The following is a 15245-nucleotide window of genomic DNA, read 5'->3' as shown; positions in this document are numbered from 1 at the left end:
GGTGCCTTTATACCCCAGAGGGCAAAGATCAGGCCCAGGAAAGAACCTTTGCTCTGAGAACAGGCCCCAGTGGCTCTAAGGGGCTGCTGGACCCCATAGGGCAAGGGGAGGTGAGATTCCTAGGTGTCCCTAGGAAGGAGTGAACACCAGTCTGGTGGGAGGGGTTCTGGCAGGGAGTGGGTATAAGGACAGGAGGCAGTAATTTCCCCATAGGTCTTCTTGCTCAGAGTGGGGGCAGGGAGGAACCTCACATTGCAGAAAAGCCTGTGCACATTTCTTTCCTCACTTGGACATTTTCAGGGTCTCTGTGGCCAGTGCTGCCCCAGAAACTCTTGGGCTGCTTCTTGCCCATAGCACATGGATTGGCTTGGTTAGTCCTTGCTGGCAGAGCCAGACCACCACTAGACTGCATTCTACAAGGGCAGGCATGTTGTATTCTTGTTTACCACCTGTCTCTGGAACTACCACTGGGCCTGGTGCATGAGCAATGCTCAGTGAAGATGGGAATGAGTGAAGGGTGGCCTCACTGAGCCTGTTGGCTGATATGTAAAATCTACCTGAGATCATCCTACAAAGAGTACTGAGCATGCAGAGTTGCTCTCTGGGGTGCTGCCAGCCAGCTCTGCCCTTCATGTAGGGACTGTGGCCAGGAGCCCATGGTATGTACATGGTAGTCTCCACCTGGTTTCTCACCTCTCAGTGGTGCTGTGGTCTGGTCAGCCCCAGGCCTCCCTGCCTGCAGGCCCCTGGACTGGGATCTAGGGTGAGCACTGTAACTATAGCTCTTCCTGGCTGTAGGCAGTGGAGCAGCTAAACATCAAGGCCAAGAACTTTCGGGACCTGCTGACCGATGAACCCTTCTCTCGGCAGGACATCATTACCCTCCAGGTGAGTGTCGCCTCCTGCCAGGAGAGCCCACTCCAGAACCTCTGCTCTGCTTCTCTTTCCTGCCCAGTTTGATGGCCTCTCCCATGACTATGTGGTTGTGATTCCTCAGCTTCTTAACACCCCCAGCCCCACCTGCAGTCACCCAGGGCTTTGGCATGGGCCGCTACCTCTTTGGTTCTCTTTGGCCATGGCTTCTGCAGTGCCTCTGTGTTGTCAGGGGCCTTATCTCTTCCCCCACAGCCATCTCAGGGCATCAGACTGTTAGCTTTGCAAGCTTGCCCTGCTCCAGTCACCTCGAGGATAGGAGAGGGCACATGCATTGTGCCACATGTAAATAGGGTGTCCCTGTATATGTTGGGGAACCTTGAGTGAACCTATGAGAACTCTGATGTTGAAAAGCAAGGACCACCAGACTGGAGCTGAGGTTAGAGCAGGCCTGCAGGAGTTACCAGTTCCCCTGTGTGGCTTGTCCCATACTGATTGGAGCTTGGCCCCATAGCTACCCAGGCCATCCAGTAGTTAACTTACCAGCAAGTAAACCTCCATAACTGTGTGCCCCAGAGGATAAGGATGCAGTTTGCTGATCATCTGAGCAGCGAGGTGGTCCGTGCCCTATCCCTACCCATCCTCATTTGTCATCCAGCCTGCAGCAGAGGCCCCCCTCCTTCTCTGCTCAACCCTTCAGTGCTGGCCTATTCTGTAGGTACATGCCCACCACTCTTTGCTGCCTGTGGCAGCTGTTTGGCCACAGTCCTGGGTTCACTGTCCTAGGTGTTCTCTTTTGCCATAGGACCCCACCAATTTGGACAAGTTCAATGTCTCCAACTTCTTTCATGTTAAGAATAACATGAAAATAACAGACCCAGGTATGTACAACCAGGGACTGGTCTGGGTGGAACATGGGCTATACTCCCTGGGCAAAGCCCCTGCCTTCCTGGGACCCAGGGACTCCAGGCTTCTGGCTCTAGCCTAGCTATACCTCAAGTTTCCTGAATCCATGTTCAGTGTCTGATGTTCAGAGAATCAACCAGCTGCTATTATGGGAACCTCAGAAGGTGAGACTTTCCAGGACATCTCATTTTCCCTTCCCCAGCTCTGGTGGACATGGACATCTCCCTGGATTTCTGTTGACCTGTGCTTTTTCTAGGGAGTATTGATGGAGGTGTCACCGAGGTGGAGGCTCTGGGTGACATCAGGCTCATGTCCTGGGGGCAGCTGGGCCCTTTGTCCCTGTACTTCCTGTGGTTGGCCAGTGTCAAGGAACACACTGTGGAATGAAGTTCCACAATTTTCTTAGTTCACTTGGGGCTGTTTTTGAGGAATCAACAATATTCAGGCTGAGATTAGTTGGCGTCAGTGCTGTGGAGAACAGCATCCCAGGTACTCAGTGGTGCACACTGTATGAACCAGTTAGAATTTAGGGAGGCTGAGGCTGAGCACACAGTTGAGGAGATCTGACTTCCAGAGACCTTGAGGCCAAGACTAGGGCCCAGGGATTCTGTTCCTTTCCTTCAGGTAAGCAGCAGCATACACTATCCTGCCTGGTGTGTTTCACATCTGGAAAGACTCCCAAACACTTCTGTCATTTTAAATAGCACTTTTTTTTTTATCCCCCAGTACTGGGGATGGAACCCAGGGGTACTTGACCACTGAGCTACATCCTAACCTCCTTTATTTTTATTTTTTTTATTTTGAGACAGGGTCTCACTAAGTTTCCAAGGCTGGCTTTACACGTGCAGTCCCGCCTCAGCCTCTTGAGTAGCTGGGATTTTAGGCACGTGTACTATTGCACCTAGCTACATAAGTTTTTTTATTTGTTTGTTTTTAGTACTGGGGATTAAACCCAGAGGCCAGAGGCACTTTACCAGTGATCTATGTCAGCTATTTCCCTAACCCTTTTTATTTTTTATGTTGAGACAGGGTCCCACTAAGTTACTAAGTCTGGTCTTGAATTTGTGATTCTCATGTCTCAGCTTCATGAGTTGTTGGGATTACAGGTGTGTGCTACTGTGCTCAGCATAAGAAAAAAGTTTTAAGTTAAAAAGCAAAACATATACTATTAAAAGGTTGGTATATACAGATAAATGGAAGGAAGAAAATAAAAGTCAACCCTAAGCCTCTTGCCCATCTTGAGACTGCTGCTAACTGAATGGGGAAGACCCCTCCAGGCCTGGGACTGGGCACCATGGCACTGGGTGTGCTCAGAATGCCTGACTTGCTGCTGCAATACAATCTAGCATGGGACCTGCAACATGTCTGGTGGCCCTGGGCTAACCTTTGTGGTAGCTTCTGCTACTGTAGTTGGCTCTGGTTTTCTGTCTCCATCATACCCATCTGTGGATGCTGCTGTGGTTTGGCTACTCAGGACCTCCATACTGTTTTGTAGATGAGGAGAAGGCCAAACAGGACCCATCTTATTATTTGAAAAACACAAATACTGAGACCCGAGAGACACTCCAGGAGCTGTACAAGGAGTTCAAAGGGGATGAAATCTTGGCAGCCACCATGAAGGCCCCTGAGAAGAAGAAAGTGGACCAGCTAAATGCTGTAAGTAAGCAGCTCCATTACCTGCCTCTCTCAGCCCTGTGAAGTGTTCTGGGGAAGGGACTCATGGAGCCTGGGATATATTTGGAGGACATATGACTGGGACTTTTCCCAGAACTGTCCTGGACCTCAGGGGCCCTGGATACCCAAATCTTCAGGGCTGCTGAGATAGCTGGGCCCTGTGAGAGGGATCACACAGACCTCCCAACTGAGTGTGAAAGAATGGGTGGTAAACCAGGGACAAAGGAGTTAGCCAAGCTGAGGAAGGGCTGCCTTATGCCCAGGTCCCTGACCTGGCCGTGGGTGTTTGGCTGCCTGCCTCCAGAGGCTGCTTTATACCTTAGGACACAGCAGTCTTAGGGCATGCAGGTCTGTGGTGGCAGGGAGACAGGGTACAGGAGCCCAGGATAAAGCCAGGGAGACTTTCAGGAACTGCTGAGATATTTGAGGCTACCTGCCTGGCCTTTGCCTGGGATGTCCTGTTCATTTTTCCTTGAGGCTCCATCAGCAGTGGGAATGCTGGTATTTGTGCTCGGTCTTTCAGGCCCAGAGCTCTGTCTCCCCTGTGCAGTCAGGACTGGTGAGCCAGAGCTGCAGGCAGTGCAGAAGCTGGGGGTAGTTAGCTCTGAGGTTCTCTTCCCCCATAAGGGATTAACCAAGAAAACTTTGGAAAACTAAAAAGAAGTTCAGCTGTGTGTGGTGTCACAGATCTGTAATCCTAGCACCTTAGGGGACTGAGGCAGGACAAGTTCAGAGCCAGCTTCAGCAACTTAATGAGGCCCTAAGTAACTTAGCAAGACCCTGTCTTCAATCACTAGTACTAAAAAAAGAAAAAAATGATCCTCCCACTGGAACACAGCCATCCTTAGCACATTGCCGCATTTATTTCTTATGGGCAAGCCCACTTTATTTCCTTGTCTCTAGGATAAAAAATAAATATTAGGACTTTGTTTTTTTTTTTCCCCCTGATTAAAGAGATCATCTCTTAATTTACAAAAATTTGAAATCCTTAGAAAGAAACAACTTCCTTGTACTTCTGTCCCTGGAGAAGGCCGACCCTGTGTGATATTTATGCCCAGGTTTTGACTTACCATCTTAAGTTGGAGCCCAGTTGAACCTGTGCACCCCTGGCTCCCACCCAGGCCAATTTCACGCCCTTGGGCCTTGGCCTCTCTCTCCCACTGCCATTACCATGTGCCTTATCCTCTGGCCATACTGGCTCCCAAGTCTGAGCTCTGAGGAAAAGGCCCTTATAATCCTGGCTGTCTCACTGGGCCTGTACATGGTGGTCAGGGAAGCTGAGAGAGGCACAAGGGCAGGACCTAAGCAGCATGGTTTTCCTGGCAGGCCCACTATTCCACGGGGAAGGTCAGCGCTTCCTTCACCTCCACTGCCATGGTGCCGGAGACTACACATGAAGCAGGTAACTGCCTGTCTCTCAGGTCCCCAGGGGCCCGAGTTCACAGTGGCAGCAGCTGGGGCCTCCTTCCTATCATGTAGGTACTGCCCATCCTCATCTTGGGTCCAGGTGCTTCCAGTACCCCCCTTTTAAGTACTGAGCCCCTGCTTGCCCCTTGTGGCCCTAAGCCCCATGGTGCCCAGGCAAGCCTGACTATGAACAGGGTAGATCTTCAGCCTTCAACTCCTGTGCTGATCCCAGAGCTGGGGTCTTCCCCTGGTTGGATGCTGGATGTCAGAAGTCATGGGGCCTGGGTAGAGGGGCTGCCCCAGGTGAAGGGTAGGATCAGAGCTTGGGCCTCTGTTTAACAGCTGCCATTGATGAAGATGTGTTGCGCTACCAGTTTGTGAAGAAGAAGGGCTATGTGCGGTTGCACACCAACAAAGGTGATCTTAATCTGGAATTGCACTGTGACCTGGTAGGTGTGACAGCCAGTTCCCTCACCCAACACGAGGTCTTATCTGGCTGGGATCATTCAACATCCTTGTCTTAAACATGAAGCTGCAGTTAGTATATGCTTGTGGCAAGTCCAGCTTGTCCTTCAGAGGAAGCGGAGATGTCTTGGCTTCCTTCTCAGGGGTGCTATTTGCAGCATGACCTCAGCCACTTGCTGGGCAGATGTGGAGGTATGCATACATCCAAGAAAAGAGGCCTGACTTCAACTCTGTTCTGCAGCTTCAGATGTCCTGTTTAGTTTCTAGGGTCCATCCTTGACCCCTCTTTGGGGCTATACTGGACCCAGGTCTCTGTTGCTGTTGCTCTGCAGGCTGGGTAACTGCCCATCCCTGCTGCATGATAAAGACCCTGTGTGGCTTTCGTGACCTGCAGTTGACTGCTTCATGCCTCACAGAAGAATTGGGCTATTTTTCAGACACCAAAAACCTGTGAAAACTTCATCAAGCTGTGCAAGAAATGCTATTACGACGGCACCATCTTTCACAGGTCCATCAGGAACTTTGTGGTGAGTGGCACCAGTCAGTGTTGGCCACAGGTGTACTCAGAAAGATGGTCTGGAGGCTTTTTGTCCTGAGACTTCAGACCCCCTGGGAAGCCCTCTATTAGGTGGGGAATATGTTCAGGCAAGGTAGGCAGTGTAGTGGAAGGTAGCAAGGGGCCTCAGACTGACTAGCTCACTGGCTTTTGTTGTTGCAGATCCAAGGGGGAGACCCTACAGGCACAGGCACAGGTGGGTACCAACGCTGGACCCGTCCCTGACACCACTGGCTGCTCCTTAGGGCATGAGGGGCAGGTGGGTGGGGAGAGCTCAGGATGTGGAATCTGGAAGACCAGAGATAGGATTGTACCTCAACCACCAGCACCATATGGCGCCTCAGGCATGTCCCTTGCTTTTCCTGTTTTAGGTGGTTATGAGGCCTATATAATGCAGGGATGGGTCTTATATCCTCCTGGGGCCCCAAAGGCACCCCAGCAAACAAAGAGAGACTTCAAGGCCTTAGATCCTGGGCTGGCTTCCCTTCTACTGCATCTCAAAACTCATACTGCTTGTCAGCTGCTTAGACCCGACAAATAGCTTCACCCAGCATGGTGCTAATAATGCCTTGTGGTTTTAGCATTCTAATCCCTGGCTCCTTGGGGGCAGGACTGAGTGAGCAACACTCAACCTGTGTGAAGGTGCTGGAGTCCAAGGAAAGTTGGCAATTTGGTGCTTCAGGTTCAAGGGCTCCCTCTAAGGTACTCCTGACCCAGTGAATTGCCAGTACCCCTTGGGACTCAGGTTTTTAGGGCTGCCAACTGACTGTTTTCCTTTATATTCTAGGGGGCGAGTCATACTGGGGAAAGCCCTTCAGAGATGAGTTCCGGCCCAACCTCTCTCACACAGGCCGAGGCATACTCAGCATGGCCAACTCGGGGCCAAACACCAACAAGTCTCAGTTGTAAGTCTGGGTCCAGATGGCCTAGTGGGGCTGCTATGGGAAGACCTGGGGAGTGACCCAAAGTTTCCTGTAGGCTCTTCCTCTTCTCCCTAAAGGTTGAGCTAGGCCCTAATCAAATCCAGACTGTATAGTACATCTAGGCTGAGTGTGTACCCCTGCAGTCAAAAAGGGGAACCCCCTGGGCTGGGGATGTAGCTCAATGGTGGAGCATTTGCCTAATTTGTAAAAGGCTCTGGGTTTGATCTCCAGCACTGAAAAAAAAAAAAAAAAAAAGAAAAAAAAAGAAAAAAAAAGGTATCCCTGAGCAAGTTGCTATTTAGAACTGTGTGTGTACCTATGAGAGCAGCATCCAACAGTTTACCAGGAGGTAAAAGCCTCTTAGAGGAAGAGCTGGTGAAACCAGGACTGTGTGAGTGGCCAGGGGAGTTTAGTGTACTGGATCAGGGAGGGAGGCATGCAGGGGACCAGCAACCAGGGACAGGTGCTGAGGGTGTAGTTGGGGGCAGAGAGGCCTCAATATGTATGGAACATGGCTATAGGGGGATGGCCAGCAGGGCCTGTGGATGCCTGGTTGTGTTGGGAGGAATCAGACACCTGTATTTTGAAAGAATAGGTGTTTGTGTTTCATTTATCCATCATCTAAGAATTTGACTTGACTTTCCTTTTGGATGTGTGTGTGTGTGTGTGTTGGGGATCAAACCCAGGGCCTTGCACCACTGAGCCACACCCCCAACCTGGATGTCTTTATCTTTTAGTGCAATTTCCCATGGGTCCCCTCCTTTCCTGGATAAAGCTACTTCTTAAGAATTTTTATAATTTGTGATACTTTTGTGAATGGATTTTTTCCCAGTTTTAGGTGATTATTGCTTATGTAGAGCAAAACTATTTTATATCTAGTTACTTTATCAAAATTAAAATTTTTATTAAGAATTTCTTTGCTTAGCATACGCAGGGACCGCAGTTCGAATCCCTGGCACCTCAAAGCAAGGGGGAAAAAAAAAAGAATTTCTTGGGTTTTCTAGATAGTTCATCAGCAAAATGTGGTGTCCACTTTCCTGTGTGTGTATCAGTCACGTTGATGACACTGTGGCCTCTTAGGGAGGAAGACATGGACATCCTGCCACTCTGAAATGTGGATTTGCCATCTGATAACATTTGTCACTGGGCCTGGTTTTTAGGAGAGGTTAGATGACTTGCCAGAGACTTTTTTATCAGCCTTTGTCATGATGATCACATGACTTGTGGTATTGGTCATGTGAACTGGCTGAATCAGGCATGGATATGAGAGGTGTGCACCCTGCACTAGCAGAACTGGCTCCCACTTTATGGCCTAGAATAGTTAAAATTGTACCAGTGTCCCCATGTGTTAACAGTTGGCCAAGGACAGCACATCATTCCTGCTGCTTCCTCAGGTCTTCCACTGTAAGCCCAGCCAGGATTTTGTCTGTTTGACAGGAATTTGACTCATGTATCCCAGATTTTTAGTTGTTTCCATGAAGTCTCCTTTTCTCTTTGTCTCAGTGCTGATGTTTCCTTTCTCATTCCCAAGCAGTCTATTCCTTCCTTGTTCATGAAAGATTTTATCTGTTTTTAGTTTCTGTGTGATCGTTTTCTGTTTCTCTCTTTGATTGCTTCCTTGTGGTTTCTTTTTGCTTTCTCCACTTTGTTTACTCTTTATCATGAAGACACGTGAGTCTACTTTTTTCTGGAGGTGCTAAGACTCAAACCCAGGGCTTCAAATATGCTAGGCTAACTATTTCACCGAGCTTACACCCCTAACCCTGTACATTTTGAGGGTGTGCATTTCCCATTCACAGCTTGCTGATCATTATTCTCTTTAATTTCTTCTTAGCTTTCTTATTTACAAGTAGTTTGGGTGTATGGTTTGTTTTTGTTGTTTTTGTTTTGTCCTGGGGGAGATATTTTATTTTTTTGTGGTACTGGGAAATGAACCCAGGGCCTTCTACCAGCTAGATAGGCACTCTACCATCTGAACTGCATACTGCATGCCTCAGCATTTTTTATTTTTTTATTTTTTTATTTTTTAAAATTTTGATACAGGGTCTTGCTAAGTTGCCTGGGCTGGCCTCAAACTTGCCGTCCTCTCAAGGAGCTGAGATTACAGATGTGAGCCAATATGCCTGACTTATTTTTTTTACTATTTATTTATAATTATTTGGATTAACTAGATTGTAAAACTTCATGTGGGTCATTTGCCTTCTTTTTTTATTTCTAATATTGTTTTGTACTTTCTCTTGACAATTTTTACTTACTTTAGTATCCTCAAAGAGTTTTAGACTCTTTTTCAACTTTGCTTTCCCTCTCCTTTTGTTATTCTTTTACTTCCTTATGTGTTAGAAATTAGGACGAGAACAGCCAGGGGGCAGAATTTAGGTCTGCACAATTGCAGGTTTGACATGAGACTTGCTGGGGGGCCTTAAGTGTGGTCAGCTTGGTGGGTTCAGTCCTTCGTTGTTTGAAGGCCCATGTGGGTTGTCGGGGATGGAAGTGGCATGATGCTGTCACAGCGGAGCTGCACCCACCTGCTCCACTCTCTGGGGAGTAGCTTTATGCCTCCTGCATGATGACTTGCCCCAGGACATTTCTCGCTTTCTTCCTTGTTTGATGTCTTCTTCCACCCCTTTACTTTCAGCTTTTTAAGATTCTGAACTTTGTAGAGCTTTTTAATGGCACACACTTGGATTTTGTTTTATTTTAGTTCATCCTGACTGTATTTTTTGTTCGTTTTAAATATATGACAGGGGCTGGGCTGTGGCTCAGGGATAGAGTGCATGCCTAGCATGTATGAGGCACTGGGTTCAATTCTCAGCACTACATATAAATAAATGAATAAAATAAAGGTCTATCAACATCTAAAAAAATAAAAATAAATATACATGACAGTAGAGTGTATTTTGACATATTATAAATACATGGAGTATAACTTATTCAAATTAGGATCCCATTCTTGTGGTTGAGCATGATGTGTGGTTCATATTCATATATGAAGTAGGAAAGTTATGTCTAATTCATTCTACTATCTTTCCTATTCCCATCCCCCTCCATTCCCTTCATTTCCCTTAGTCTAATCCAATGAAATTCTATTATTCCCTCCCACTCCCTTACTGTATGTTAGCATCCACATATCAGAACATTCAGTATTTGGTTTTTTGAGATTGTCTTATTTCACTTAGCATGATAGTCTCCAGTTTCATTCTTCTTTATAGCTGGGTAATATTCCATTGTGTATACACCACACTTTCTTTATCCATCATCTGTTGAAAGGCACCTAGGTCAGTTCCATTGCTTAGCTATTGTGAATTGAGCTGCTATAAATATTGATGTGGCTGTGTCACTGTAGTATGCTGATTTTAAGTCCTTTGGGTATAAACTGAAGAGTGGGATAACTGGGTCAAATGATGTTCCATTCCAAGTTTTCTGAGGAATCTCCATACTGCTTTCTGTAGTGGTTGCACCAATTTGTAGTCCCACCAGCAGTGTATGAGTGGACCTTTTCTCCCACATCCTCACCAACATTTATTGTTACTTGTATTCTTGATAATTGCCATTCTGACTGGAGTGAGTTGGAATCTCAGTGTAATTTTAATTTGCATTTCTCTAATTGCTAGAGATGTTGAACATTTATTTATTTATTTATTTTTGGTGCTGGGAATTGAACCCATGACCTTGTGCTTGAAAGGCAAGTACTTTACCAACTGAGCTGTATCCCCAGCCCCTTATTTTTTTGACCATTCATATTTCTTCTTCTGTGAAGTGTCTGTTCAGTTCCTTAGCCCATTTATTGACTGGGTTTTTTTTTTTTTTTTTTTTTTTTTTTGGTGTTAGGTGTATCCTGGAGATTAATGCTCTGAGGTGCAGGTGGCAAAGATTTTCTCCCATTCTCTAGGTTCTGTTCATATTTTTTATTATTTCCTTTGCTGTGAAGAAGCTTTTTAGTTTGATACCTTCCTATTTATTGATTCTTGATTTTACTTCTTGTGCTAGGAGTCTTGTTGAGGAAGTCAGTTCCTAAACCAACATAGTGGAGAGTTGGGCTTACTTTTTCTTCTACTAGGCTTGGGGATCTACTAGGTCCTTGATCTACTTGGAGTTGAGTTTTGTACAGGGTGAGAGATAGGGGTTCAATTTTATTATACTACGTATGGATTTCCAGTTTTCCCAGTACCATTTGTTGAAGAGGTTATCTTTTTTCCAATGTATGTTTATGGCACCTTTGTTTAGTATGAGATAACTATATTTTTGTGCCTCAGATTCTGTGTCTTCTATCCTGTTCCATTAGTCTCCATGTCTGTTTTTATTACTATAGCTCTGTAGTATAGTTTGAGGTCTGGTGTTGCGATGCCTTCTGCTTCACTTTTCTTGCTAAGGATTGCTTTGGCTATTCTGGGTCTCTTATTTTTCCAAATGATTGCTTTTTCTAGTTCTATGAAGAATGTCATTGGGATTTTAATTGGAATTGCATTAAATTTGTATAAAGCTTTTGGTAGTATGGCCATTTTGACTATATTAAGTCTGCCTATTCAAGAACATGACAGATCGTTCCGTCTTCTAAGGTTTTCTTTAATTTCTTTCTTTAGTGTTCTGTAGTTCTCATTGTAGAGGTCTTTCACCTCTTTTGTTAGATTGATTCTAGAGTATTTTGTTATATTTTTTGAGGCTATTGTGAATGGGATAGTTTTCCTGACTTCTATTTGAGCTGATTCATCATTGGTATATAGGAAAGCAATTGATTTGTGGGTGTTAATTTTATATCCTGTTACTTTGCTGAATTTGTTTATGAGTTGTAGAAGCTTTCTAGTGGAGTGTTTTGGGTCTTCTAAATATAGAATCATGTCTTGGCATATAGGGACAATTTGAGTTCTTTTTTTTCCTATTCATATCCCTTTCTTTCTTTTGTCTGATTGCTCTGGCTACAGTTTCAAGGACTATATTGAGTAAGTTCATCCTGACAGCCTTAAGTGTGTGCTTAACTTCCAGTGGATCTTTGTGCTTTTGAATCACTATTTTTTTTTTTTTTTTTTATTTTTAGTTTTTAAAATTTCCTCTTCTTTCTCCTTGTTTGAAAGTTAGATATTTTACTTCTGGGCTAAAGTCAAGAAACCTATCTATTTAAGCCTAAAGTTACCAGTAACATCTCTACTTTCCCCCAGAAAAAATACCTGGAAAGCTTTCCTTCCAGTCACCCCAGCCATCTCACATATCAGTGTCGTTGGCATTTTTAACTCTGCCCCATTTTTATGTCACATTAGATACAGTCATTTTCTTGGTCTGTGTATATTTATGTTACCCAGGTTTCCCAATTCCTTTACTCCCAGTCTTCCTTGGCTGCCTCCTTTTTCCTGGTTTGGTTTTCTTGGTCCTTCAGCAGGTCCGTGGTGGGGCAGGGCTCTGGTTCTTCCATCCCAGCTGGCTTCTTAAAGTGGCCACTTGAATAGGCTTGAGCGGGGCCCAGGGTCTACACAATAGGAGGTTGGTAGCAGCCAAGGAGGCCAGCTTATGGGCTTTATTCTGGGGAGCCACAGGTCTGGAGTTAATTTCGTAGCCTTGGCTAATAGCCTACTGTGGACAGGCGGTGGGTGGGAGCCAGATGTGCATTATGTACATGCAGAAGCTATAGGTTCCCAGAGCAGGCCCTGGAGGGCAGTGGGCTCCTGCCTACAGACCAGTAGTTAACTCAGAAGAGCTAGGCTGGGTAGGATAGCTCACAGAATTCCCTCACCCTCTCTTCCTTCTTCCCCAGCTTTATCACATTCCGTTCCTGTGCTTACCTGGACAAGAAGCACACCATCTTTGGAAGGTAAGAGCAGGTGCTGCATGAAGTCTGGGGTGTCCACTTGGGCCAGGCTATTCCTTCCCCAACTTGGATCTCTCATTGCCTCTTCCTAACTTGAACTTGTGCTTGTTGTGCCCTTGTTATGTCACTGCTGAGGCTGTGGCTATGCAGAGTGGGACATTTTTCTGTGGAGGGTGGAGCAAACTCTCCAGACCTGTTGGGTTGACAAGAAGAGACAAGTGCCAGCCCAGCTTGGCCAACTGCCTTGGCTCAGACCGTCTACCTTCCCACTCTGGGTGCCCTTTGGATGATATCCAAGTTGGAGGTCAGGGCCAGGTCCTATCTTTCTCATTACACTCCAGGTGTGGGGGTTGGCAGACTTTCCCACAAAGGCTTAGATGATATTTCTAGATTGGTGGGCCACATGGTCATCTGGGGTTCTATCGTAAAACAGGTACAGAAAATATGGAAGCAACAGATGTGGTTCTGTCCAAATAACTGGGAGTTGGATCTGGCCCCATTTGTGGTCTGTTGACCTTACCTTCTGTCTTCCACCCCTCCTGTCCTGGCTGGCAGCTCTGCTGCTGCCCAAGAAGTCAGGCCAATCTGATTGGGTGGTGATTTCATGGGGCCCCATATCCTGGGCCAGTTCCCATTCTGGTGTGCCTCAGGGACTTCACCATAGTGGGTGTCTTGCCTCCAGGCACATGCAGACCCACCTGTCCCTCTACTCCAGGGTTGTTGGGGGCTTTGACACACTGACAGCCATGGAGAATGTGGAGAGTGACCCCAAAACCGACCGCCCTAAGGTATGTACCCAGGGAAAGCAGAGGGGCCACTGCCCAGCTGTGCAGGAGACCCTGCTGCTTCCTCACTCAACTTCCTCATGTGCCACCAGGAGGAGGTCCGCATTGATGCCACCACAGTATTTGTAGACCCCTATGAGGAGGCAGATGCCCAGGTAAGGAGGGCACAGTACTACCACACTGGGCGGGGTCTGGTTAAGCTCTGTCATTCCTTACTGGGGTAGAAGGACCTCCACATCCCCCAGGTACTCCCAAGTCACCCAGTCCTGCTCCTCTCCAGATTGCACAGGAGCGGAAGAAGACACAGCTTGAAGTGGCCCCAGAGGCCAAGGTGAAGTCCAGCCAGCCTCAGCCTGGGAGCCAGGGCCCCCAGACATACCGCCAGGGGGTTGGCAAGTACATCAATCCAGCTGCCACGTGAGTGGGGCAGGTGGCATCTTCCATATTCCTCCCAAAAGCTGGGACCCATTTTCCACAGTGCTCCCATGGGGCAGATGAGGCAGTGGCAAGAAAACCTAATGTACCAGACTTGAGACTGAGCTTGTGCCCTAGTGGCCACTGCAGTCAGAGGGACTAGCCATATAGGTTTGGGCAGGGTCTCTGTGTAGGCCAAAGGATCTGAGCACTGGCGGGTAAGGGATTCCTATGAGGGGTGGGCCAGTAGATTTCAGATCACCTGGAGAGGGATGTGGGAGGGCATGGGCTCCTGGCTCAGGGCCTGGCACCTGTGTGACTGCTGTAGCCTGGTTCTTTTCTCAGGAAACGAGCGGCTGAGGAAGAACCATCAACCAGTACAGCTGCCCCCATATCCAAGAAAAAGCCCAGCCAAGGTTTTGGGGACTTCAGCTCCTGGTAGCAGCAGGCTGATCACTCTGGATCCTGGTAGGGATGAAGGGCTTGGGGAGGTTTGTGCCCATGTTCCTTTCTGCCTGCCTTTCATGCTGTGATGCAATAAAGCTCTTGCCTATTGCCTGGGTCCCCTTTACTGCCCCTAGGAGCCCTTGGCTTCCCCATTCTTTACCTGGTATTGGAGTCCCTAGCTTCTTTCCAAGGCTTGGGCTCAGCCTTGGATCTGGCTGTAGACCCTGTCTGGGGCTCTGGTCTCCTGTGGGCAGGCCCAGGTTATGAGGAAGGCCTTGTTTCTTTGCTTTTCTTATCCTTTCTTCTGTCATCTCAGGGACAGCCTATATGCTTACTTAGGCTGGTCCCCTGGTACCAGTTGGGACCTTGTTAGAAACAAATTCTCAGACCCCAGACATAATTCTGACCTGCTGGGGGCTAGGACTTCCTAGTCTTTTTTTCGGGGGAGGGGCAGTACTGGGGATCGAACCCTAAGCACTTATCCCTAGCCTAATCCCCAGTCCTTCCCTAGTCTGACAAATGCTTTGGGGCTTCTGAATCTGGAATAGAGCTTTGACAATACTTTACCAACCTTTTTCTACCACCCCTTGCTTAGAACTGGGCACACTCACCTTTGGGTGTGTTAGGCTGCCTTGCCTCTCAAACCTATGAGGCTACAGCCCCTGCTATGATGAGGATGAACAGTGGAGAGGACTTGTCCTCACAGCCTAGTCCCTACTTCTCAGTCCCAGCTCCTCTGCCAGACCAGTTCCCTCAGAATCTCCTGACAAGGATTCTTTCCTTTGACCCATTTTTCTGTGAAACGTTTCCAAAAATTTCCACCCACCTGTTCCTGATCACGTTTTGATCCATCTTCAGTCTGTGCCTGCCTGGCTTTTAGTGTTCTGATATTAGTCCCCGATACCTTGGTATCCTCCAAACACCTCTTCCGGAGTATGATTTCTGCCTCTGGGGATAGTGTCTTGTCAGTGTTCTCTCTGGCACCAGACCTGTTAGAT

General features: G+C 47.3%; 2 protein-coding genes across 6 annotated transcripts in view; one reads left to right on the top strand and one right to left on the bottom strand.

Moving 5' to 3' along the window:
* The window catches only part of YPEL1 (yippee like 1), a 49163-nt gene that overhangs the window by 9283 nt on the left and 24635 nt on the right, over window positions 1-15245 (bottom strand). The window lies entirely within an intron of this gene.
* PPIL2 (peptidylprolyl isomerase like 2) overlaps window positions 1-15245 on the top strand; it is a 31465-nt gene that overhangs the window by 13592 nt on the left and 2628 nt on the right. For all 3 annotated transcript variants that reach the window (XM_079152137.1, XM_079152136.1, XM_079152138.1), the window contains 13 exons: window positions 799-888; window positions 1679-1754; window positions 3275-3435; window positions 4780-4855; window positions 5203-5309; window positions 5763-5852; window positions 6044-6077; window positions 6669-6786; window positions 12548-12604; window positions 13317-13389; window positions 13479-13541; window positions 13667-13803; window positions 14146-14268. In XM_079152137.1, coding sequence (XP_079008263.1) covers window positions 799-888; window positions 1679-1754; window positions 3275-3435; window positions 4780-4855; window positions 5203-5309; window positions 5763-5852; window positions 6044-6077; window positions 6669-6786; window positions 12548-12604; window positions 13317-13389; window positions 13479-13541; window positions 13667-13803; window positions 14146-14242 — 1179 coding nt within the window. In that variant the 3' untranslated portion in view covers window positions 14243-14268. The remainder of the gene's footprint in view (window positions 1-798; window positions 889-1678; window positions 1755-3274; window positions 3436-4779; window positions 4856-5202; window positions 5310-5762; window positions 5853-6043; window positions 6078-6668; window positions 6787-12547; window positions 12605-13316; window positions 13390-13478; window positions 13542-13666; window positions 13804-14145; window positions 14269-15245) is intronic.

Source organism: Sciurus vulgaris (assembly GCF_902686455.1).
Source record: "Sciurus vulgaris genome assembly, chromosome: 8".
Classification (NCBI taxonomy): Eukaryota; Metazoa; Chordata; class Mammalia; order Rodentia; family Sciuridae; genus Sciurus; species Sciurus vulgaris.
The sequence above is the reverse complement of the archived record's forward strand: the minus strand, read 5'-3'. Positions and strand labels throughout refer to the sequence as shown.